General features: G+C 48.6%; 1 protein-coding gene across 1 annotated transcript; it reads right to left on the bottom strand.

Annotated features, from left to right (window-relative positions):
• Positions 1-2,492: 2,492 nt before the first annotated feature.
• On the bottom strand, positions 2,493-8,666 carry HMOX1 (heme oxygenase 1). The gene is made up of 5 exons (XM_057387255.1): positions 8,522-8,666; positions 8,086-8,206; positions 5,268-5,759; positions 4,549-4,660; positions 2,493-3,207 (listed from the first exon to the last, which is right to left on the bottom strand). Exons 1-5 carry the CDS (start codon positions 8,551-8,553, stop codon positions 3,071-3,073), a joined length of 894 nt encoding a protein of 297 aa, XP_057243238.1. The 5' UTR covers positions 8,554-8,666; the 3' UTR covers positions 2,493-3,070.
• Positions 8,667-17,423: the final 8,757 nt, after the last annotated feature.

The raw sequence follows: 17,423 nt of genomic DNA, 5'->3' as shown, positions 1-17,423 counted from the left end.
TTGTCTTCCGCTCCGCCCCCAGAGGGAGCGCGCGCCGCCGCCGCGGCTGCTGATTGGCTGCAGCGCTTCGCCCCCGCCCACCCCGAGCGGTTTGGCGCGAAATGTGGGAGCTACGGGCGGGGGAAGCGAAATGGCGGGCGGGCGGCACCATTGTGGCCGTGCGCGGAGGGGGGAGCGGGTGGTTCCATTGCGGGTGGGGGGAGCGGCCCCGGCGGTGCGAGAATAAAGTGAATTAAATACTTCTTTAGGCAGCTAGGGCCCGTCACTGCTGCAGGGCTTCAGGACCCATGTTCTCCCCGATGCCTTCTTCCGGGCTGGTAGCGAATTTGGGGGGAAGGCTGGCAGGTCGCTGGGTGTGCATTTTGGCCGTTCCAAAGCGCAGTGATGCGCGTACTAAATGAAGAGAAAGTTGGGAAGCRTGGTGTACGGAAAATGGACCACACTATGAAAAACCAGCGTGCATAAAGGAGACAGAGGAGTCCAGCAACTTTATCCCAATAAAGGTATAGAGTCCACTGGGGCACATGCCCACGGGGTTTTCTCCCGAGGTTTTTGGCGGGCGCAGCTACCTTTTATCCTGAACTCCCGGCCGAATGTTGCCCTCTTCCCTTCTCCATTGGCTCAAGTACTAGGAAGCTACAGCCTTTCAGAACGGCCTATCACATACCCCAACTTGAACTTGTCATTTTAGCCCAAAGTTCAGAAACTCAAGCTTGTGTGGACTCACTTGTCTGTTTCAGAAGTGAAAGTGTCTGGGCTCGGTAACAAATCTCCTGCTGGAAGTTGGTGGAGACACTGAGACCCATTTCAAAGACATTAACCCAAATACCTTCACCCATGACATTGTTGGTAATGACACTCACATCTTTGTAATTTGTAATTTGCACACATCTTCCCTTCCACACATCAAAGGCGAGGGAGGTTTCAGCTGCAGCCCGTGGGAAATGAAGACAGTGTCGCTGTAGCAGARAAACCAGATCTGTTCATAAAGATGAGCACAAGCAAAGCTTTAGTCTCCACCTCTGCAGACTTGAGGCTCAGTCTGCAGCCTTCAATGTGTCATAACAATGGCTGTGAGATACCCAGAGCACCATCTCTCTCCTGCCATGAGCAGGGAGGGTATGATGCCAGTCAAAACCCATATTTTCTGACTCTGAGGTTGCAGTCAGGCTCTCTGGGCAGTGGAGAGAGGCTGAGTCTGGGGCATGGTGATTCTGATCTCATGGGCATTTGTTTGGCTCTTTGGGATCTTAGTTACCTTAGCATGGTTGAATGAACATAATGATTTAGTTGGAGTGGTTTAGAGGGACTGATTCGGTACAACTTAATACAAATCTGAATGAACAAGTTCTTGTATTTGAATAGCTATCAAGCCTCATATCCCTGCTTTTCAAACATCTGACTACCTTTCTCAAGAATTAACTAATTTTTTTTTCTACCAGGGTTGGCAGGTGGATCCAAAGAGAGAATTATTAAAGGGGATTGGGGAAGGGATGTAGAGTAGATAAGAGCCTGAGAATGATGACAGTGCTGTTTTCCCACTGCTTGTTCTCAGCAGGACCTTCCTTTGGATTCCCATTCTTTGAGTAGGTTTAGTGCTGGTCATTAAAAGCGATCAGTAGGAACACGTGCCTTTGGGATTAAGGTCACAGCCAGAGCAGGCAGATCATGGAGACAGGCTGATCACAGAGGCTTTCTGGTAGAAAGAGAGGATCTGAGGTGATACACAGCAGTTTTGTCAGTACCTGCAATGCCATACCTGAACTGCAGCCTCTCCTGTGCTGGGAGAGCTTCCTGAGCAGGCAGGGCCTATGGCTGAACACAAAGCCAGCCCTCCAGACCTGCCTGAGCAAAAGGCAGGGAAAGCCAGCTGTGTGCGTGGCCTGCTCCAGCAGTGCTGTATGTTTGGAGAGCCTTTAGCAATGCCATGTGTGTGCCAAGTCCTGGGAGGGAGTGCGTTCCTCAGGTGAGGGTATGTGGTTGTGTGCTTTATGCCTCCCATTCAGCTGCCTCGACCAAGACCTAGGATACCTCTAATTTTTGGATGGTGAAAACGTACTTGCAATTCTGATTCACACTGAAGTTCCTGCAAAGGCAGCCTGGCAATGCAGCCCTTCTCTGGCACTTTGGGAAGAGTTGTCCTGATTTTGACCAGCTGAGGGTCCCATCACCCTTTGCTTGTCATACAAGAGCAAACAGCTCTCACGTACCACTTCTTCCAACCTTTAAAAATAGTGTGCATGCACACTGAATTTCATGCTGTTTTAGAAACAGAGAGCAGCGTGGAGGAGCTGAAGGAATCTGCCCCAGTTTATAACAGGTTATTGTTAGCACTGAGTAGGAGCAGAGTCTGGCTCTGATGATAGCTCCCACTTCTGTCTATTGTCAGGTCTGTGCAGACAGAAGCTCCAAAAGGCACAAAACCAGGAGGAAGAAAGACACCTCCTTTCTCCCTGGGTAGGGCTTTAATAATAGGAAACACCAGGCCTGAAAACTTTACATTGAAATTTATTATGTGTATAAATTACACAACTAGACAAGAATGACACTGTACCTTCAACAAATGTCCTTTGGTTATCAAAGACTAAAAATTATTGGAAAAAGAATTAACAAAGATCTACTAGTGTCATATAAAACCATCTGTAACCCATGGGAGCCATTTGGCTCTACAGAGAAAGCAATCACAGTATTATCTAGCAGTATAAAAAAACTGAGCCGAGCCCCGAGGAGCTCCATATTTCTGAGAAAAGACAGATGTCAAAGCTGTGTTTCTGATCCTGTAGAGCTTTTGTAGGCACTCTGTAAAGCAAAGACAATTCTTGGCCACTGTTTTCAGCCTTTTCTACCCTTGGTTTTGGGTAATAAAGTTAGTCTCTGAGAAGAGCTCACACCAAGCACAGGAGAGACTTTGCCTGAACCCCCTTACAGCACTCTGATTTCTGGGGAGAAAAGTCTCGTAGTATTAGTGACAGATCACAGTACCCAGTCAGGGGTAATTTCTCTCTCAAGGACTGGGAAAGGTGATTTTAGTTCAGGGAAGTCACAAGGAGAAGGTGAAGGTCCTGCTTTTTCACATGGCAAATAAGCCCACGGCAACTGTCATGGCGAGGAAGCTGAGCGCCACAATCCACCGCACCAGGGAAGTGGTGGGTGTTGTGTCTGTGTTTCTCATCTTTGTCCTCTCACTTTCTTTCCCAGCTGCTGGACCTAGATCAAAGAGGGATAAAAAAGAAAATAAAAACAAGTGAGAAGAGGTTGAGGAAAGAAGCTGCTAACGTGCCATGCTTGCTCTCCCCAGTGCCAGAGCAGATGCTGCTGGAGTTGTCCAGGGAAGGAGGAAAAAGCCCAGAGCCCAGCTGGGAGAAACAGTGGCAGCAGGTTCTGTTCTCCCAGTGAAGAAGAGAGCAGCAGACTTCACCCGGGAATCACAAATGCTCACAGCTTCTCTGCCTGCATGCATATATACCTGTGTGTATATATACCAGCCTCTTCCTTCATCTCCTTACAGGATACAAACCCCTGAAGTGTGCAAGACAAATACTTAAGCCAGAATTTTAAAAGGCATTTTGTTTCCCACTTATCATTGATTGAATTAGTTASGCATCTAATGACCTTGAACAGTCTTCAGCACTCCAAGCAATTTTCCCACTACAACTTCAGGCTGGAGTTCCTCATCCAATACAAAATTTTTCTGAAAATCTTACTTTTATGGGTGTATTGAGAAAGGAATGGCAAARTTTCACAGAGAACTGCCTTGAGCAGCTTTCACAGAAACTGCTTTAAGCTTCAGTGACTAGAGATGCTTAAGGCAAGGTTTGCTTTTTATTCTTTGCCATGCAAAAACTGTAGTTCAATGCAGTATGCACTGAAAAAAAAGATCCATTTTAGTTTAGAATGGGTAGGTCATAAAGGTTTTTTTTATTTGAATTACATGTCATCATGGAAACCACTTTTGTCTGTAAACATCTGAGCTTCTCACTCAGGTACAAGCCTGATTTACAAGCTGATTACATTCCACTGTCCAGAGCAGTGCTTACTATAAACTAGCACTCTCTGGAGTATTTTCAATAAATACTTCTGGAAGGCAGGAAAATTATCATAGGGAGACACAGTCCAAAATGACAGATGGCTGGACAGGACTGTGTGTCCAAAAGAACTTCCTCTCATATTACAGCACCACAGCTGATCTACAGTGCCCAAAATTGATGCCTTTGCTGCTTTGAAATCAGAGTCATTTTTCCCTGTAGTGAGTGAACCTTGCATTTGTTAAAGCCCTAGAGGTGGAGAGAGGAGTCTATTTTTGTAAAGCTTTCCCACTGACACTCTTTCTGAAGAGCCCACATGTGTTACCCTTGCTCTGTCATGTCTTGAAGAAGCTTTGCACTCAGCAGAGCTTCTCCTTGCACCACTTGCTGATGGCTGGAGAAGAGATGGGGCAAGCACCTCGTGCTCATTTCCCAATGGCTTTTACAAACAAGGACTGAGGAAGGGAGGAGGAGGAGGAAATGAAGGAGCAATGTGAAGCACCTGCCCTTAGAAGTGTCTTACCATGCTCGTTTGATTTGTTGGTGTTCCTTGTGCGAAGAGACTGTGCCTTTGGCTGCACGGGGTGACCATTTTCCCGGCCCTTGGACACCAGCTCCTGCAGTGCCTCAAACACCTGAGGAGAAGGAACACTGCCTTATTATGTGGCCTCCTCTTGTTCTTTCACTGTCCCCCTTGCCCCTTCCCCAGGCACTTTAGGAATTAGAGGAAGACTTTAGGTTTTGGTCTTAGTCTCTGGCACGTTTTGCACAGAACCAAAGTTTTCTGTGAGGTCAAGGGCATGTCTTTCACACTCTTTATTCACTTTACAGGTTCTCCCTGAAGCTTTCAGCTAAGGTAAAGGCTACTGCCCATCTTCTGGTGGAAAGGAAAGCGAACTACCTGTCACCCAGTCAGAGTCCACAGAGGACTGTGGAACTTGACCACAGAGGCAGGACAGAGAGTAGATGGTAATCCCCACTCCCAGTGTGGGCTGTCATTCATATTTCAATAGTAGCACATGGAAGAAAGTGGATTCAAACACTAAGGGAAAGGAGCTCTTCAGAGACTGCTGTTTTATTTGGCTCCCACACTGGATAAGCATGGCCATCCAGCTCTGACCATCTCACCCTAATCCACAACTTCTCATAAACTCCCCATGAGAAATACTGGCCTTGCTTTTCCCCGTGGCTATTTTGTTGTTTGAGAGTGTGGGCTGACAGGGCTGGCTAGTTGTTACTCACCCCTATATTTAACAGGAATGCTCTCTTGGCCTCCTCCATGACTCTTTTCTTAGTGGCAAGGTCCATCTCGAGAGCGTTCATGCGGGAGCGATAGAGCTGTTTGAACTTGGTGGCATTGGAGACCCCATCGAAGGTGAAGAAAGCCACCCCTTCCCCAGTGTTGGGCAGCTGCAGGGCCTTCTGGGCAATCTTCTTCAGCACCTGCCCCCCAGACAGGTCTCCCAAATAGCGAGTGTAGGCATGGGCCACCAGGAGCTCTGGCTCGTTCTGGCCCACGTAGTGGAGCCTCTCGACGTATTTCCGAGTAGCCTCGGGACATGGGATCTCTTCCCTCCAGTTTCTGCCATAGAAGTACTTGAGGTCTTCCTCCAGAGCAGCTTTGCGGTGCAGCTCCGCTGGGAAATACACGGGGGCATAAACAGGATTGTTCTTGTTGCGTTCGATCTCCTCCTCCAGAGCTGAGTAGATGAAGTACAGGGATGCTGTGACCAGCTGGAAGAGAAGAAAGTGGGTGAGCTACAGGCGCATCTCTTTTCTTGTTTCAAGACTGTGGGACAAATTGTACTAACAAAAAAGGTGCTTGTGGGCACACCCACTGTGAGTTGCAGATTTCCCATGTGGGAAACAGAGTGCAAGGTACAGGGAGACAGTGTTTAGCCTTTCCCCTTCCACTTGAGGCAGCAATCAGGTAAGCCCTTTCCAGCAGGTATTGGTCATACTTGCTCTTGAAGTCACTGCCTTGCCCTCAAGTTAAAGCCTTGCAGCTTGATGTGATGTAAATTGGAGCCCCGTTTAAGCATTCCTGGTCTATTCCCATTCCCTCAGTCAATAGAGAGGGTATTCCCAAAGGTATCCTTTCTGCTACATTGTTCAAATTTGAATGCTCCAAAATGTGGCTTCCCTCTGTGGGGCCTTGTGAGACGATGACACACCCTGGTTATTTTTCAACATATTTATCCTGTCAGCGTCCCASCATCCTGGGAACTGAGGCACCCCCACTCTGCTCACTCAGGCATGCAAGTGAGGTTGCCTCCTCGGTTGCCCCAGGGAGACAAGATAAAAGGGAGCTGGAAGCACAGCCTCCCTCTGAAAGATGCCTTTGTGAAGGAGTGCTGTGAGGCTGTGTTCTCCCCTCTATTTTGAAACCATTGTTGTTGTTTTTCCCAGCTTACGCCGATACTTTTTTCTATCTGCCAGCTTTTCCACGTGGTCTGAGACAATATAGCTGTGTTCTTTCCTTTCCCAGGCGTTCTGTTTTCAGTGGCTTTTACACCTCCACCACCCCTTCCTCACACTGGGCTCCCTTGTGAGCAGCAAAGTGTAAAAGGTGAAGGTATTGCAGTACAGGTGAGTCAGGTTTGGGTGAGGGGGGATTTTGCTGCTCGCAGGAGAGAAAGCAGTTTACTTTCTCACAAAGCAGTCAGTTCTGCAGTGAAAGAGTTGCCGTTTCAACCTTTCCCCACTGTGCCAGCAAGCAGGACTTTGATAAGCACACGAGCAGTGACTGGCTGTGGAAACAAACAGCCACCATCTGCAGAGTCACGTAGCAGGGCAGAAATATAGGTCTACCAAGAGAGTAAACAAAACCAGGGCTTTTTAAACAGTAACCTGTTACCCAGCTTACCAGAAAAGAAACAAAACATGGGAACATTGCCTTACAAATTGAGCAAAAATATAGCTCAACTTATTGTTTTCAGAGGTAGGTAGGGGTTTAATGAGAAACATGGCTTTTTTAAACTGTTGTTAATTTTTAAAATCCATGTCCCATTTCATTCCCCTAACAGCATGTGAAAGTCATCTAAGAAACAAAGCTGTATTCTTGGAGGTCTGACTTTCTGTACTCTTGCCCATCTCAAAGTTCACTGCCTAAGCGATGCCATATTTCTAACAGCAGGAAATCAGCACCTGAGATTGGATTTATGCTTGACTAAGTATTCTGAATGTCACCTGTCAGAAATAAGYAGTCTCTTTCCTACTTTTGTGGATTTATTTGCCAAGGAACAATTCAACAACAAAGTAATTAGGCCACAGGTTGAATTGGTAGCTGTTATTTGTGAGCCTATGTGTCACATCCTATAGCCTCTCTGGAATTTCTGGCCCAGGTGTTTGCTTTGGTTTTCCTCATTGCTTTGTTACGTGGCTCAGATCCCAGGAATTGTATCTAGTCAGGCTAGGGTAATATGTGGAAATGTTTCTCTTTTATCTTGAAAAATGCATCAAGTTCCTGCTTGTTAGCAGCAGACACTGATTGCTTAAACTCAGTCTGCTTTTGAGTTATTGTTCATGATCTCAGCTCTGGTATAACTCAAGTGACAATGCAAGGTTCAGTGCCAGCAATGATCCCACATCCTCACTTTCTCACCATCCCATCATTATTTCTAGCTGCAGCTGCCTAGAGTGTTGTAAATATAGTATTTCCCCTCTTTTGGGCATTTCAGCTGCTCAAGTATCTGACCACAGTTCTGTCTTCATTGACTATCACTGGCAATAATTAACATGCAGGCATTTATGAGGAAAGAGAAAAGCAATCACGTTAGTCCCATTAACCYTTTTGTCCATTTTCTCCTGTTTCAGCTTGGCTGCCCATCCTGATACGTGCAGTCATTCCCCACCTTCTGCAAGAGGAGCCAGTAAGACCTCGAGGTGCAGGAGTTTGATGAAAAGCGTAAGTTTTTCATAGGAGGGGCTGATACCAGCATCATGTCCCCATCCTCCTTACCTGTACTGGCCCCATCCTTCCCTCTTTAGTCCCCTTGCAGCCCATCTAATCTAACTGCTGAGGAAATCCCATCCCCAACCAAAGGCTGCTGTGAAGTACCTTAAACTCTTGGAGTGACACCTGCCCCTTCTGGAAATTCCTCATGAACGGCGTGTCCTCTGCCTGCTTGTGCACCTCCTTGGTGGCTTCCTTCAACAGTTCTGACAGGTCTGTGGACATCCTGGGGAAGAAYAGTCAAACAGCTGTTAATTCTGTCTCTCCTCTGGCAAAACAGATCTGAGCTCTCTAGGACTAAAGGGGGAATCTGGGATGGCAGAAAAAGGAGCAACGCATTCCCAAAAGCTATGGATGGGAACCAGAGAGCCCCAGCTTTCCAAACACTGTCCCGAGCAAGGAAGACTGTCAGACTCCATCCAGAGGTAAAAGCAGCAGCATGCCTCTCCCTGCAGAGCAGGAACAGCATGCCTGAAAGCAGGGGGAGAAACACAACATTCCTCTGGCAGAACGCTTTCCTCCCACTCCGTCCCACTCTCACCTTCCAGAGCTCTGTGACTGGGAAGTTTCCATGTTTCTCCAGGTCGTTTCACYCCTCTGCTTCCGTGCTGCTGTTGCTGGTGCTTTCCTCCTCCCCTTCTGCTCCCAGGACAGTGAAGCTCCGAGCTGGGCAGCCTGACTCCCACATCCAGCTTTATACTGCCAGGCCACGTGAGCAGCGAACCGCTGACCTCAGTGTGAGTACAAACTTCTTGCAACACAACAGCACTTCCCTTCCCAGCCTGGCTGTCACCCTCTCCTGGYCTGCAGCCCCAAGAAACCAGAAGGAAGTCACCTGATGCATCTTGATAACTAAGCACAAACAAGAGGATGTCCAGCAACTTCTCCTTCGGGGATGCCTGGTTCTGTAACCCTTTCAGTGCCTTGCCCGTGGCAGGCAGAGCCTGGGTACAGTGAGATGCCCGTTCATTGTCATGGGAACAGTGGGGTTGGATAAGGAGGGGGGATTTACAGGGTTGGTGCCTGGGGCAGGGAGGGCAGCCTCCTTGCCCTACACCCCAGTCTGTGTTCAGCACCCACCTTATTTATACCTGGCTCTAGCCCAGCTCAGTATAAATACTGGGCTTTAGCCCAGTATAAATATCTCATTTCACATGGCTGTGCACATCTTCAGGGAGTTTTTCAGGAACACAGTGCTTGTGGGCCATGGGATGAAGAGCTCAGCACTGCAGGTTGGTAGCACACAGCCCTCATGGCAGGGAGCACAGCAGGGATCCCAGGGATGTACCAGTCATGGGCACCTGGGCTAAGCTGGCTGCTGTGGCACATGCAGACACTGGCTCTGTCCTGCAGGTGCCAAAACTGCCCTTGTGCAGTTCCCTCTTGCCCCTGGCACTGGGCAGTGAACTCTGTCACAGGTGTGCCAGCACAGGTGTGCCAGCACTGATGCACAGTGAAATCCATTCTGTGCTCTCTTGCTCGTGGAAACAATGGCAGCTGATTTGTTTGACAGCTGGCTCCTGTTGTCAGCACAGCAGCATGCAGGGCAATTTAGGAAAATAGCACTCCATCTCCTAGATACCCAGAAGGCTGGGGTAGCTGAAAAGATATCATATAAGACTTGGGGGAAACTGAGGAAGYCTGCGGAGACTTTCAAAGGCAAGTAATTTCTCTGAATTGGGAAAAGCGTTGGACATGGTGCTTCTGCCAGTGGCTGTCGTTTTGCTGGGTTTTTCTTGATGAAGTGATTAGTGAAGCAGCCAACAGATGAAGCTGGGCTCTTCTTTCCTACCTGTAGCTATGCTGGAAGCTGGGCTAGCAGGGATGTGTGATTCATTGCTTTGGAAAAGCATACATTTGTGCTCAACCCACAAAAGCAGGGCACTTAGAGCCACCATTCCCCTGCTGCTGTGGGTGTGAGGAAGTCCCTGGTACAGCTGTGCAGGAGGTGATGGGGAGGCAGAGCCTGGGGTGGAAGGAGGACTGTGGCTTCTGCTGTCCCTCTGCAGCCTCTCCCCTCTGTGGATGCTGCCATCCAAGCACCTTGCCTGTCTCCCTGCCACTGCACCCACAGGGGCCCCAGCAGGGTTGGGGGCTGTAGGTTCTAGAAAAAAACCGCTTCCTTGCTTCTTTTTTTACTCCAGCAGACATCTGGCATGCAGCATTCAGGAAGGATTACTCAGCATTTCCATCCTGACTCAGCCAGACATTTCCTGTCTTGCTTTTGTCTTTTAAAGCAACAGTGCACTCTGGGAAAAGCTGACATGTTCCATTCTTGCCCCCGTGCCACTGCAGACAACTTGCTTGATTTTCTGTTAGGTAAAATAAATGTATCAGGATGTCTGAATCTAAGAAGCAAGTGTGACAAGGCCCCAAACATCGCCTGAGAGTGCAGAGCGAAGAGCGGCATGGCCAGTCCCTCCTGGAAACATTGATAGCAGTTTGCCACAGGGATGGCCCCAGAAATGAATGTTTCCCTCTGGCATAAGTCCCTAAAGCTCTTGTTTTCTGTCATTTTCAGTGAGTCCTCTTCTGACATGGGAAGCACAAATTGAGCCTGTAGTTCTAGTGAGGGAAGTAGGAAATACTTGAGAATTTTATGCAAATTAGAATYACATTATGAGAGCATATATTTAATTTTGTGAAATAATATCTTAAAAATCCAATCCTCCAGCCCTGCCCCTCCTTTCATGTATTGCTTTGGCAATGCACCCAGTTCTTCCTGAGGGCTTTCTGGGTGCTTTCAAGCCAATGATTTTGCACCCAGCCTGCCTGCCTACCTTCTTCCAAGAGGCTGCTTGCTTGGAGGCCTTATAAAGGATGTATCCAAAACTCATTTTTCCTTTCAYCCAGGATGTGGTAGGTGTGAATGAGACTGGGGGGAAGACAGAGAGGGTGTTGAGTCATGTCCCTACCATTTAATTTCTGTCTGGCTTGTAACCTCCCCAGGACACAGAGCAGTACCTTCTCTGGATCTTGGGGCTTTGCCTTCTCCTGGGCTGGTCACAAGAGATGAGGCACAAAATCCTCTGCCAGGAGATTTGCAAAGGTGCAGACAAGCATGCCATGCCCCGTAAGTGATTTGTGCTGTCTGATCTCTTGCTCTTTGAGTTTCTTGGGATGGAACAGTTGTGAGACTGAGTCTAGCTCTCTGGAAAGGCTCGAATGCCCTACAGCAAAATGGAAGCAGAACTGAAAGTGGGGTGTCATCATCTCTGCAGTTGCTGGCTTGGAGCATTTCTGGCCCCATGCAGTGTTCTGCAGCAAGGACTTGAATTGTTTCTGCTGTGCCCTTGCTTTATGGTGGGGGGAAGGTCAGTGACACCGAGTGGACTAATGTGCCAGCAGGGATTTGTGAGGAACCATCTRTTCCTCAAAGAGAACTTTGGAAGCTGACACTCGAGAGCGATGAACGGGGAGGGAGGTGTTTGCTTTCAATGGAAGGAGCAAACTGGCATGGTGGGCCGTGGGAAATCAGAGTGCAGCCTGTATCCAGATCGCTGGGAAATTCTGCTTGAATGTCCCTGAAGTGTCAGAGCTGTGGTCTCCACTATGCCTGCCAGAAGTCCTGTTTGTTTCTGCCCTTCCAGTGAGCTGTGGCATGGTGCTGTCAGAGCTGCTCACTGCGAGGGCACCAGCAAAACTGCCCAGGGCATTTCTAGCAAAGATGAACAAAGTAGCCTCAGACAAGATACTGTAAAAGTTCCTGATGGACTTAAAAGTGTCTGCACATCCCAGCCCTGAGAAAATGCTTAGTCATGAGATGGGAGATGAATGGTTGAAAACAACAGAAAGTGATTGTGGGGTCAGTGTTTCCATGTGGAATAGAGAAGTGGGGAATTTTCTCCTCTTCGTACATTAACAGTCTTTTTTTGCCAGCAGATTTATGGCCAGAAATGTCTAGTTCCACAGGCAGTCACAGGATGCAAAGTCAGCTCTCCTGGGTCCCTTGTGGGTAGCTCTGTTCCACACTGGGCTCTGGCAGGCAGCTCAGCTCAGCTCGGCTTGGCTTCCATGGGGAAAACCGGCCTTAGCCAGCTCAGAGAGTCTAATGGGCTCTCTCCAACCATGACACAGCAAAATGCAGCTGCCTGGTTCGCACTCAGAAAGCTGAGTCAGTAACCAGGATTTGCTGTGTAATGGTAGGGGAAAAAAGAGTTACGACAGCTGCTTAAAATGACTTGCTGGAGAAAGGAGTCAGTGCTGGAGTACACAAGGATATCCTGTGTATTAATTCATGTTTACCAAAGGGAGATTGCCTGTCCCAGCCCTGGCCTGGCAGAGCTGACTGTGCTCACTGCTCTCAGCTTCCAAAAGTCCCAGTCTAGATCAAAGATATAGGTGGAAAAAAAGGAGGTCAAGAATCCAATGCACTGGGAATGCCTACAGAGAGCTCAGGCACTGTGGCTGTCCATGGGGCTGGCACTGCTGGCACCTTTAGAGGGTTCTATAGATAGGCATGGCTGTGCCAGGCAAACCTCACACACAGGAACCCTGCAAACTGGGAGATACAGGAGCAAGCAGAGTTCTCAGGATAAATGAACCAGGATGGCAAAAATAAGAAATGCAGATTACAATACATATTTTTATAGATGTATAGGTATATGTGTGCTGCAGCACATTGGTGTCTCCAGCACATGGCTATGAGCAAGGAGAGAGCCTGGGCTGTCTGGAAAYAGAGCGGGGAGAGGGAGGGAAAACAGAGCAAGTGCCCTACAAGTCATTGCCTGACCAGGGTCAGGCAGTGACCTAAAGCACGCAGGAGGTCTCCAAGTTACGGGTACATTGGGCTGAATCCTTGGAGGAGGGTGCACAGAGCCCACCACGTTTCCTGGAGTCTTGGTGGTCATGGGAATCAGTCCTGTGTCCAGCTAGGAGCTGCTTTGGCAGCCAAAAGGAAGTGTGGACAGGAGCGAGGCAGTTAACAAGTAAAAATCCCACTTGTGTAAACGTTTCAGTCAGTGCTGCTGCCTTCTTTGTTTCAGTGCTACAACCGTGGAAAASTAAGTGTATCCTGAACTGTCATACAGAACAAACCGTGAAACTTTGGATTTGAAAAATCACACGTATGCAAGCAACAAGGAGGACCTTGTACCACACTGCTCACGCCCCTTTCTCAGGAGAGGGAGGAACAGGAGCTGAGAGCCAAGTTTTGCACAGCAAGTAAGACCCACACCTCCCCCACCCCTCCCGCAATGTTACCAAACCACCCCTGCGTGGTTCTCTGCTCCAGGGTCCGCAGGAAGCGGCTGTTTCTGGAGATTTCTCCRGTTCTCCGGAGCAGCGGGAGCGGAGCCAGGAGCAGCAGCTGCAATCTCAGCGCGGCACAGGGACCGCCCTGCCGTGAAGAGCCTCACGTGGAGCCCGCTCCGCCGTGACTCAGCAAAGAGACCCTCGCACAGCCTGTGCTCAGCAAGCGCCTGGCCCGGCCTGACCCTGACTCAGCAGGAACGCCCACGCTGGGAAAGGGTGACTCAGCACTGCGGGCATTGGGGCTCATGCGAGAGCGAGGTGCGCCGGTGGAGCGTGCGGCGTCTCTCGCAGCCACACAATGTTCCCCTTTCAGCTGCCCTTCCCGGAGCCGCACCGGGCAGGGCAGGAAGGGTCGGAAAAGCCGGTGTCCCAAGCTGGGAAAGCTGCCAACCTCCCTGAGTTGGGGACGTGGAGGATGCTGTGGCCATCTGCTCTGGGACTGGGAGAGTCCCTGCTCCGTACTGGGGGAATCAAGGCGTGGGAACACTGGGGTGTTGGATGGGCACCCAGCTTTCACCTGTGCGGGTGGAAAACAGCAAACCCAGGAGCAATGTGTGGGAATGAATCCATTTTAGAGACTGGCATTCAGGATAAGGCCACACAGGGTATCTGTGGCACTCATTGTCAAAGATCGCTCCAGGGCAGGCAGACAGGACAGTATTTACCCCACCGAGCTGCTGTCTGCTTTGAGAGGGTGACAGCTACATGCTGACGAGGAGAAATAAGCCAAAGAAGGSTTAGAAAGGTCAGATACTTCTTCAAAGTCCTTAGTTTAGGGCAGAGTGGGCTCAGCAGGAGAGCCCTGCACGATGGGATCTTTCAGACTACAGCCGCAACGGCAGAAGAGCCAGAACATCCCCCGTTTTAGGGGGATGCATCCCTTCATCCCAGGCACCGAGGAGTCAGGGATTTGGGCTCAGCCCTGCCCCTGAGCAGTGCTTGGCACAGCAGGACCTCGGGGCCATGGCGGCAGCTCTTGAGCTAAACAATCATTAACGAGGCGACGTGGGATTTGAATGGAGTGTTCAGCTGCTGGGTGTGGTGTGGTAGAGGCCGAGAGGGACCAAAGGTGCTGGGCAAGTGGTTCATGGTGTACATCCCAGCGCAAAATGTGTCCCTGCCCAGGGGCAGCGGGCACTGCTGGCAGATCACCTACATCCTGGCTTTTTATTTTCTTTTTTCCCCCACTTTTTGGGCAAAAGAGCTCAGAGAAATTGGAACTTCTCTTTCACTGAGACTGATCTGGTATCTTCACAGTAGCTTTTCTAAGTGCAGATTTTCCTGCCACTCAATGCTGAGGAAGGAGATGTTATAGACATATGTTATAGTGTTGGCTTTCACAAATATTAAGTTGAGTGCTATGCATATAATATTGCCTTTTTTTTTGCATAAGTAGCTTAGTTATGCAGACACAGTGGTAAAATCATCACTGATGGGTTTGCTTTTCTTTTGTAACTCAGATATAGTTATAGAATACTTGTGGTTAAACTGAAGTATTTTGACTTGTGACTTAAACATTTCCATAAAGGATATTTTTCATATTCTAGCMAAACTATAACAAAAGCTGCAAAGAAAGTGACCAAAAAAMCCCTGAATGAGAMCCTTCTTGTCCTTAAAGACAAGAAACAGCTCAGAGCTGGGGAAAAGGATGCAAACATTCACAAAGAGATCACGATGCTTAACACCTTCAGGGTGGGGAGGCCATCGCCCCAGGGCTATCAGCTGCCRGGTCAGCACAGACCCTGACAGYGAAAGGGTGGGGGTGGAAGGAACAGAGGTTTTGGGATGTGCAGTGAAAAGTCTCTGTCAGAGCTCGTGGAATGTTCATCCTCTGCTGTGCAGAGGAGCCTGGCTGGTGGGACCCCAACCTTTGGATGGGCTCATCTGCACRGACAGCCCAGGGGCCCCTGCAGTGGACACTTCCCCACCAACAACTGCCATCTACTGAAACCACTGAACAGGGGCTACACCGGAGGAGGTGCCAAGCTAAACAGCTCCTGGAAAAGTTTGAATATGCATAAATGCCTATGAATAGGCATTAAGCTGATGCAATACAAAATGTATTTAAAGATGTCTCCTGTCAATAGCAGGTGTGCCTCTGGCAGCTCGCCAAGCWCCCGATGTGGTATCCTTTTGCTTTTATGTATCCTATTGTCATTTATTAAAACCTTTTAAATTTTAACAGGAGAGTGAACCTCGTTTTTCACAGGAGATTCCCCTAAAGCTGCAGGAAAGCCATGTCCTTGCCTCACCTCGCTGTCAAATTTACTTCATGCCTGATCCACRCTTTTCTGCCGAGATGGGCCGGGAAAGCACAGTACCTAGATAAGGGCACATGTAGCTTTTCTGTGCTGTGAGGGAATTCCTGATCCCCCRGAGGAAATCCCTGCCACAGAGTCCCTCTCCCTGGGGGTGTCCTTGCCAGAGCTGAGCCCCCAGCCTCACTGTTGCATAGTAAAAAACACCTCTGCTCACCCTATTCAAGGACTCCTGGCCAGGACCAATGTCCAGCTCTGCAGGAAGCCTGCTGGAGACAGCCCTGCAGCAAACCTGTACTCATGGGGAGTGATCCTGTCAATGACCACCTCTATTCCCTTGCTTCTGAGGACTGGGCACCTATTTTCCTCTAATTTGTTTATACGTTTTCCTATCCTCCCTCCTATCTTATTTTTGTCTCTTTCATCTCTTTTTGTGCTTCCATTTGCTTGTGCTCCCTACACAAAAATAATAATAACTCATAAAATGGTTACCTACAGAAATGTTTTCCTTCTGCACAACCCACCTCTGCTGCCACTGGGTTCCCACCATACAGCCCTTCCCASCATCTTCATCCACCCTTAGCAGCACCTACAGTAACCTGAAGGAAAGGGGAAATGGCTTTGTTCTCATTTTGTGAAGAAAGGGGTATTGTGTTATCAAAATAAGCTTTGAGGAAGGTTTGACATGGTAAAGCAACATGAAAGTTCTGTGGAATGGATAACAGCCTTCCCAGTGTACTGGCTTGGAGCACTTCTGTGCTGACTTCTGAGACAGTGCTGTGGGAAATCAGGACACATTTTTGATACCACCCTTTAAAAAAAATCCTGTACTATTTGGAGGTTAGTGGTTGGTAAAAGAGAAACATGTAATTTTTTGCCTCTGTGATTGTGATGCTGGTATGCTAAATACCACACTACCTAAACATCATGGAAATTCTCATTAACTTTTAGCATATATTTAGCTTTTAGAGATGTGGAGCAACTCTGACCCAGTACAAGGAAGTTATTTCTTTCTTCATCTGGCATAGCAAYAGCTGTTCTGGGTCATGCAAAATTCTGTCCAGGCCAAGATCCTGTTCCCAGTGGGGTTATTAATGGATGCTTAGGCAGAGCACGAGCACCCCTTCCCATCCTCCTTGCAGTCACAACGTGTGAATGCGTGCTCTGGAGTGCTCGTTGTGCCAGTCGACACAGGGCTGATGGTTGCAGCATAATATAATAAGGAAAAACTTTGTTTTGTTTCTGTTCCCGGGGCGGCAGAGCCCGCTAAGCGCGTCGCTGCGAAGGGAGGGACTGTCCTCTGCCATCGGGAAGCCCGGCTGGGTGTGCGAGGGACCACAGCCATCTGGTGGTCAGAGCGAGCAGGCAGCGCTGCTCTTTTTACAACAACATTGGAAAACTTTTTTTAAAAGGAAAGGCATTTAAATTAATTCCTTACGCTGTTGTCATTTTATTTGTTTTGGAATCATGAAGCAGTTTTTGCCAATGCAAAAAGCCCTGCCTCTACTTAAAATTAACCCTTGCAGAGCTAGCAGGTGTTTTCCCCCCAAGTTCCTTCTCAAAAGAAACCTTGCACAATTATTCAAGCTATTACTGGTATACTCTACATCAAGTAAGACAATACTATTTTGGAATCTTTCCATGCCTTCATCCCCTTTCTGTATATTTTTAGTTACTTGAAAAAGAGATACATTGTCCCTGTTGGATATAACTCCGTGAAAAACATTGTGACCACAGCTGGCTGCATAGTGGGGAGGGGACAGGCTGACCCAGAGGGCCACAAGCAGCACTCTGAATTTTCACCTGTTGGCCATCGATCCAAAATGATCTCACTTGGCAGATACCAAAACCTCTTTCCACTTGTTTGCCCCTTGATGAAAATAGCAGCGACCCATTTCTCCTGCGTTCGCGTCTTCCTTGGGGACAGTTCCC

Source organism: Malurus melanocephalus, unplaced genomic scaffold (genome assembly GCF_030028575.1).
Source record: "Malurus melanocephalus ecotype Western Australia unplaced genomic scaffold, MMel_1.1 scaffold_17, whole genome shotgun sequence".
Classification (NCBI taxonomy): Eukaryota; Metazoa; Chordata; class Aves; order Passeriformes; family Maluridae; genus Malurus; species Malurus melanocephalus.
Note: the sequence above shows the minus strand (reverse complement) of the source record. Positions and strands in the feature narration are given on the sequence as shown.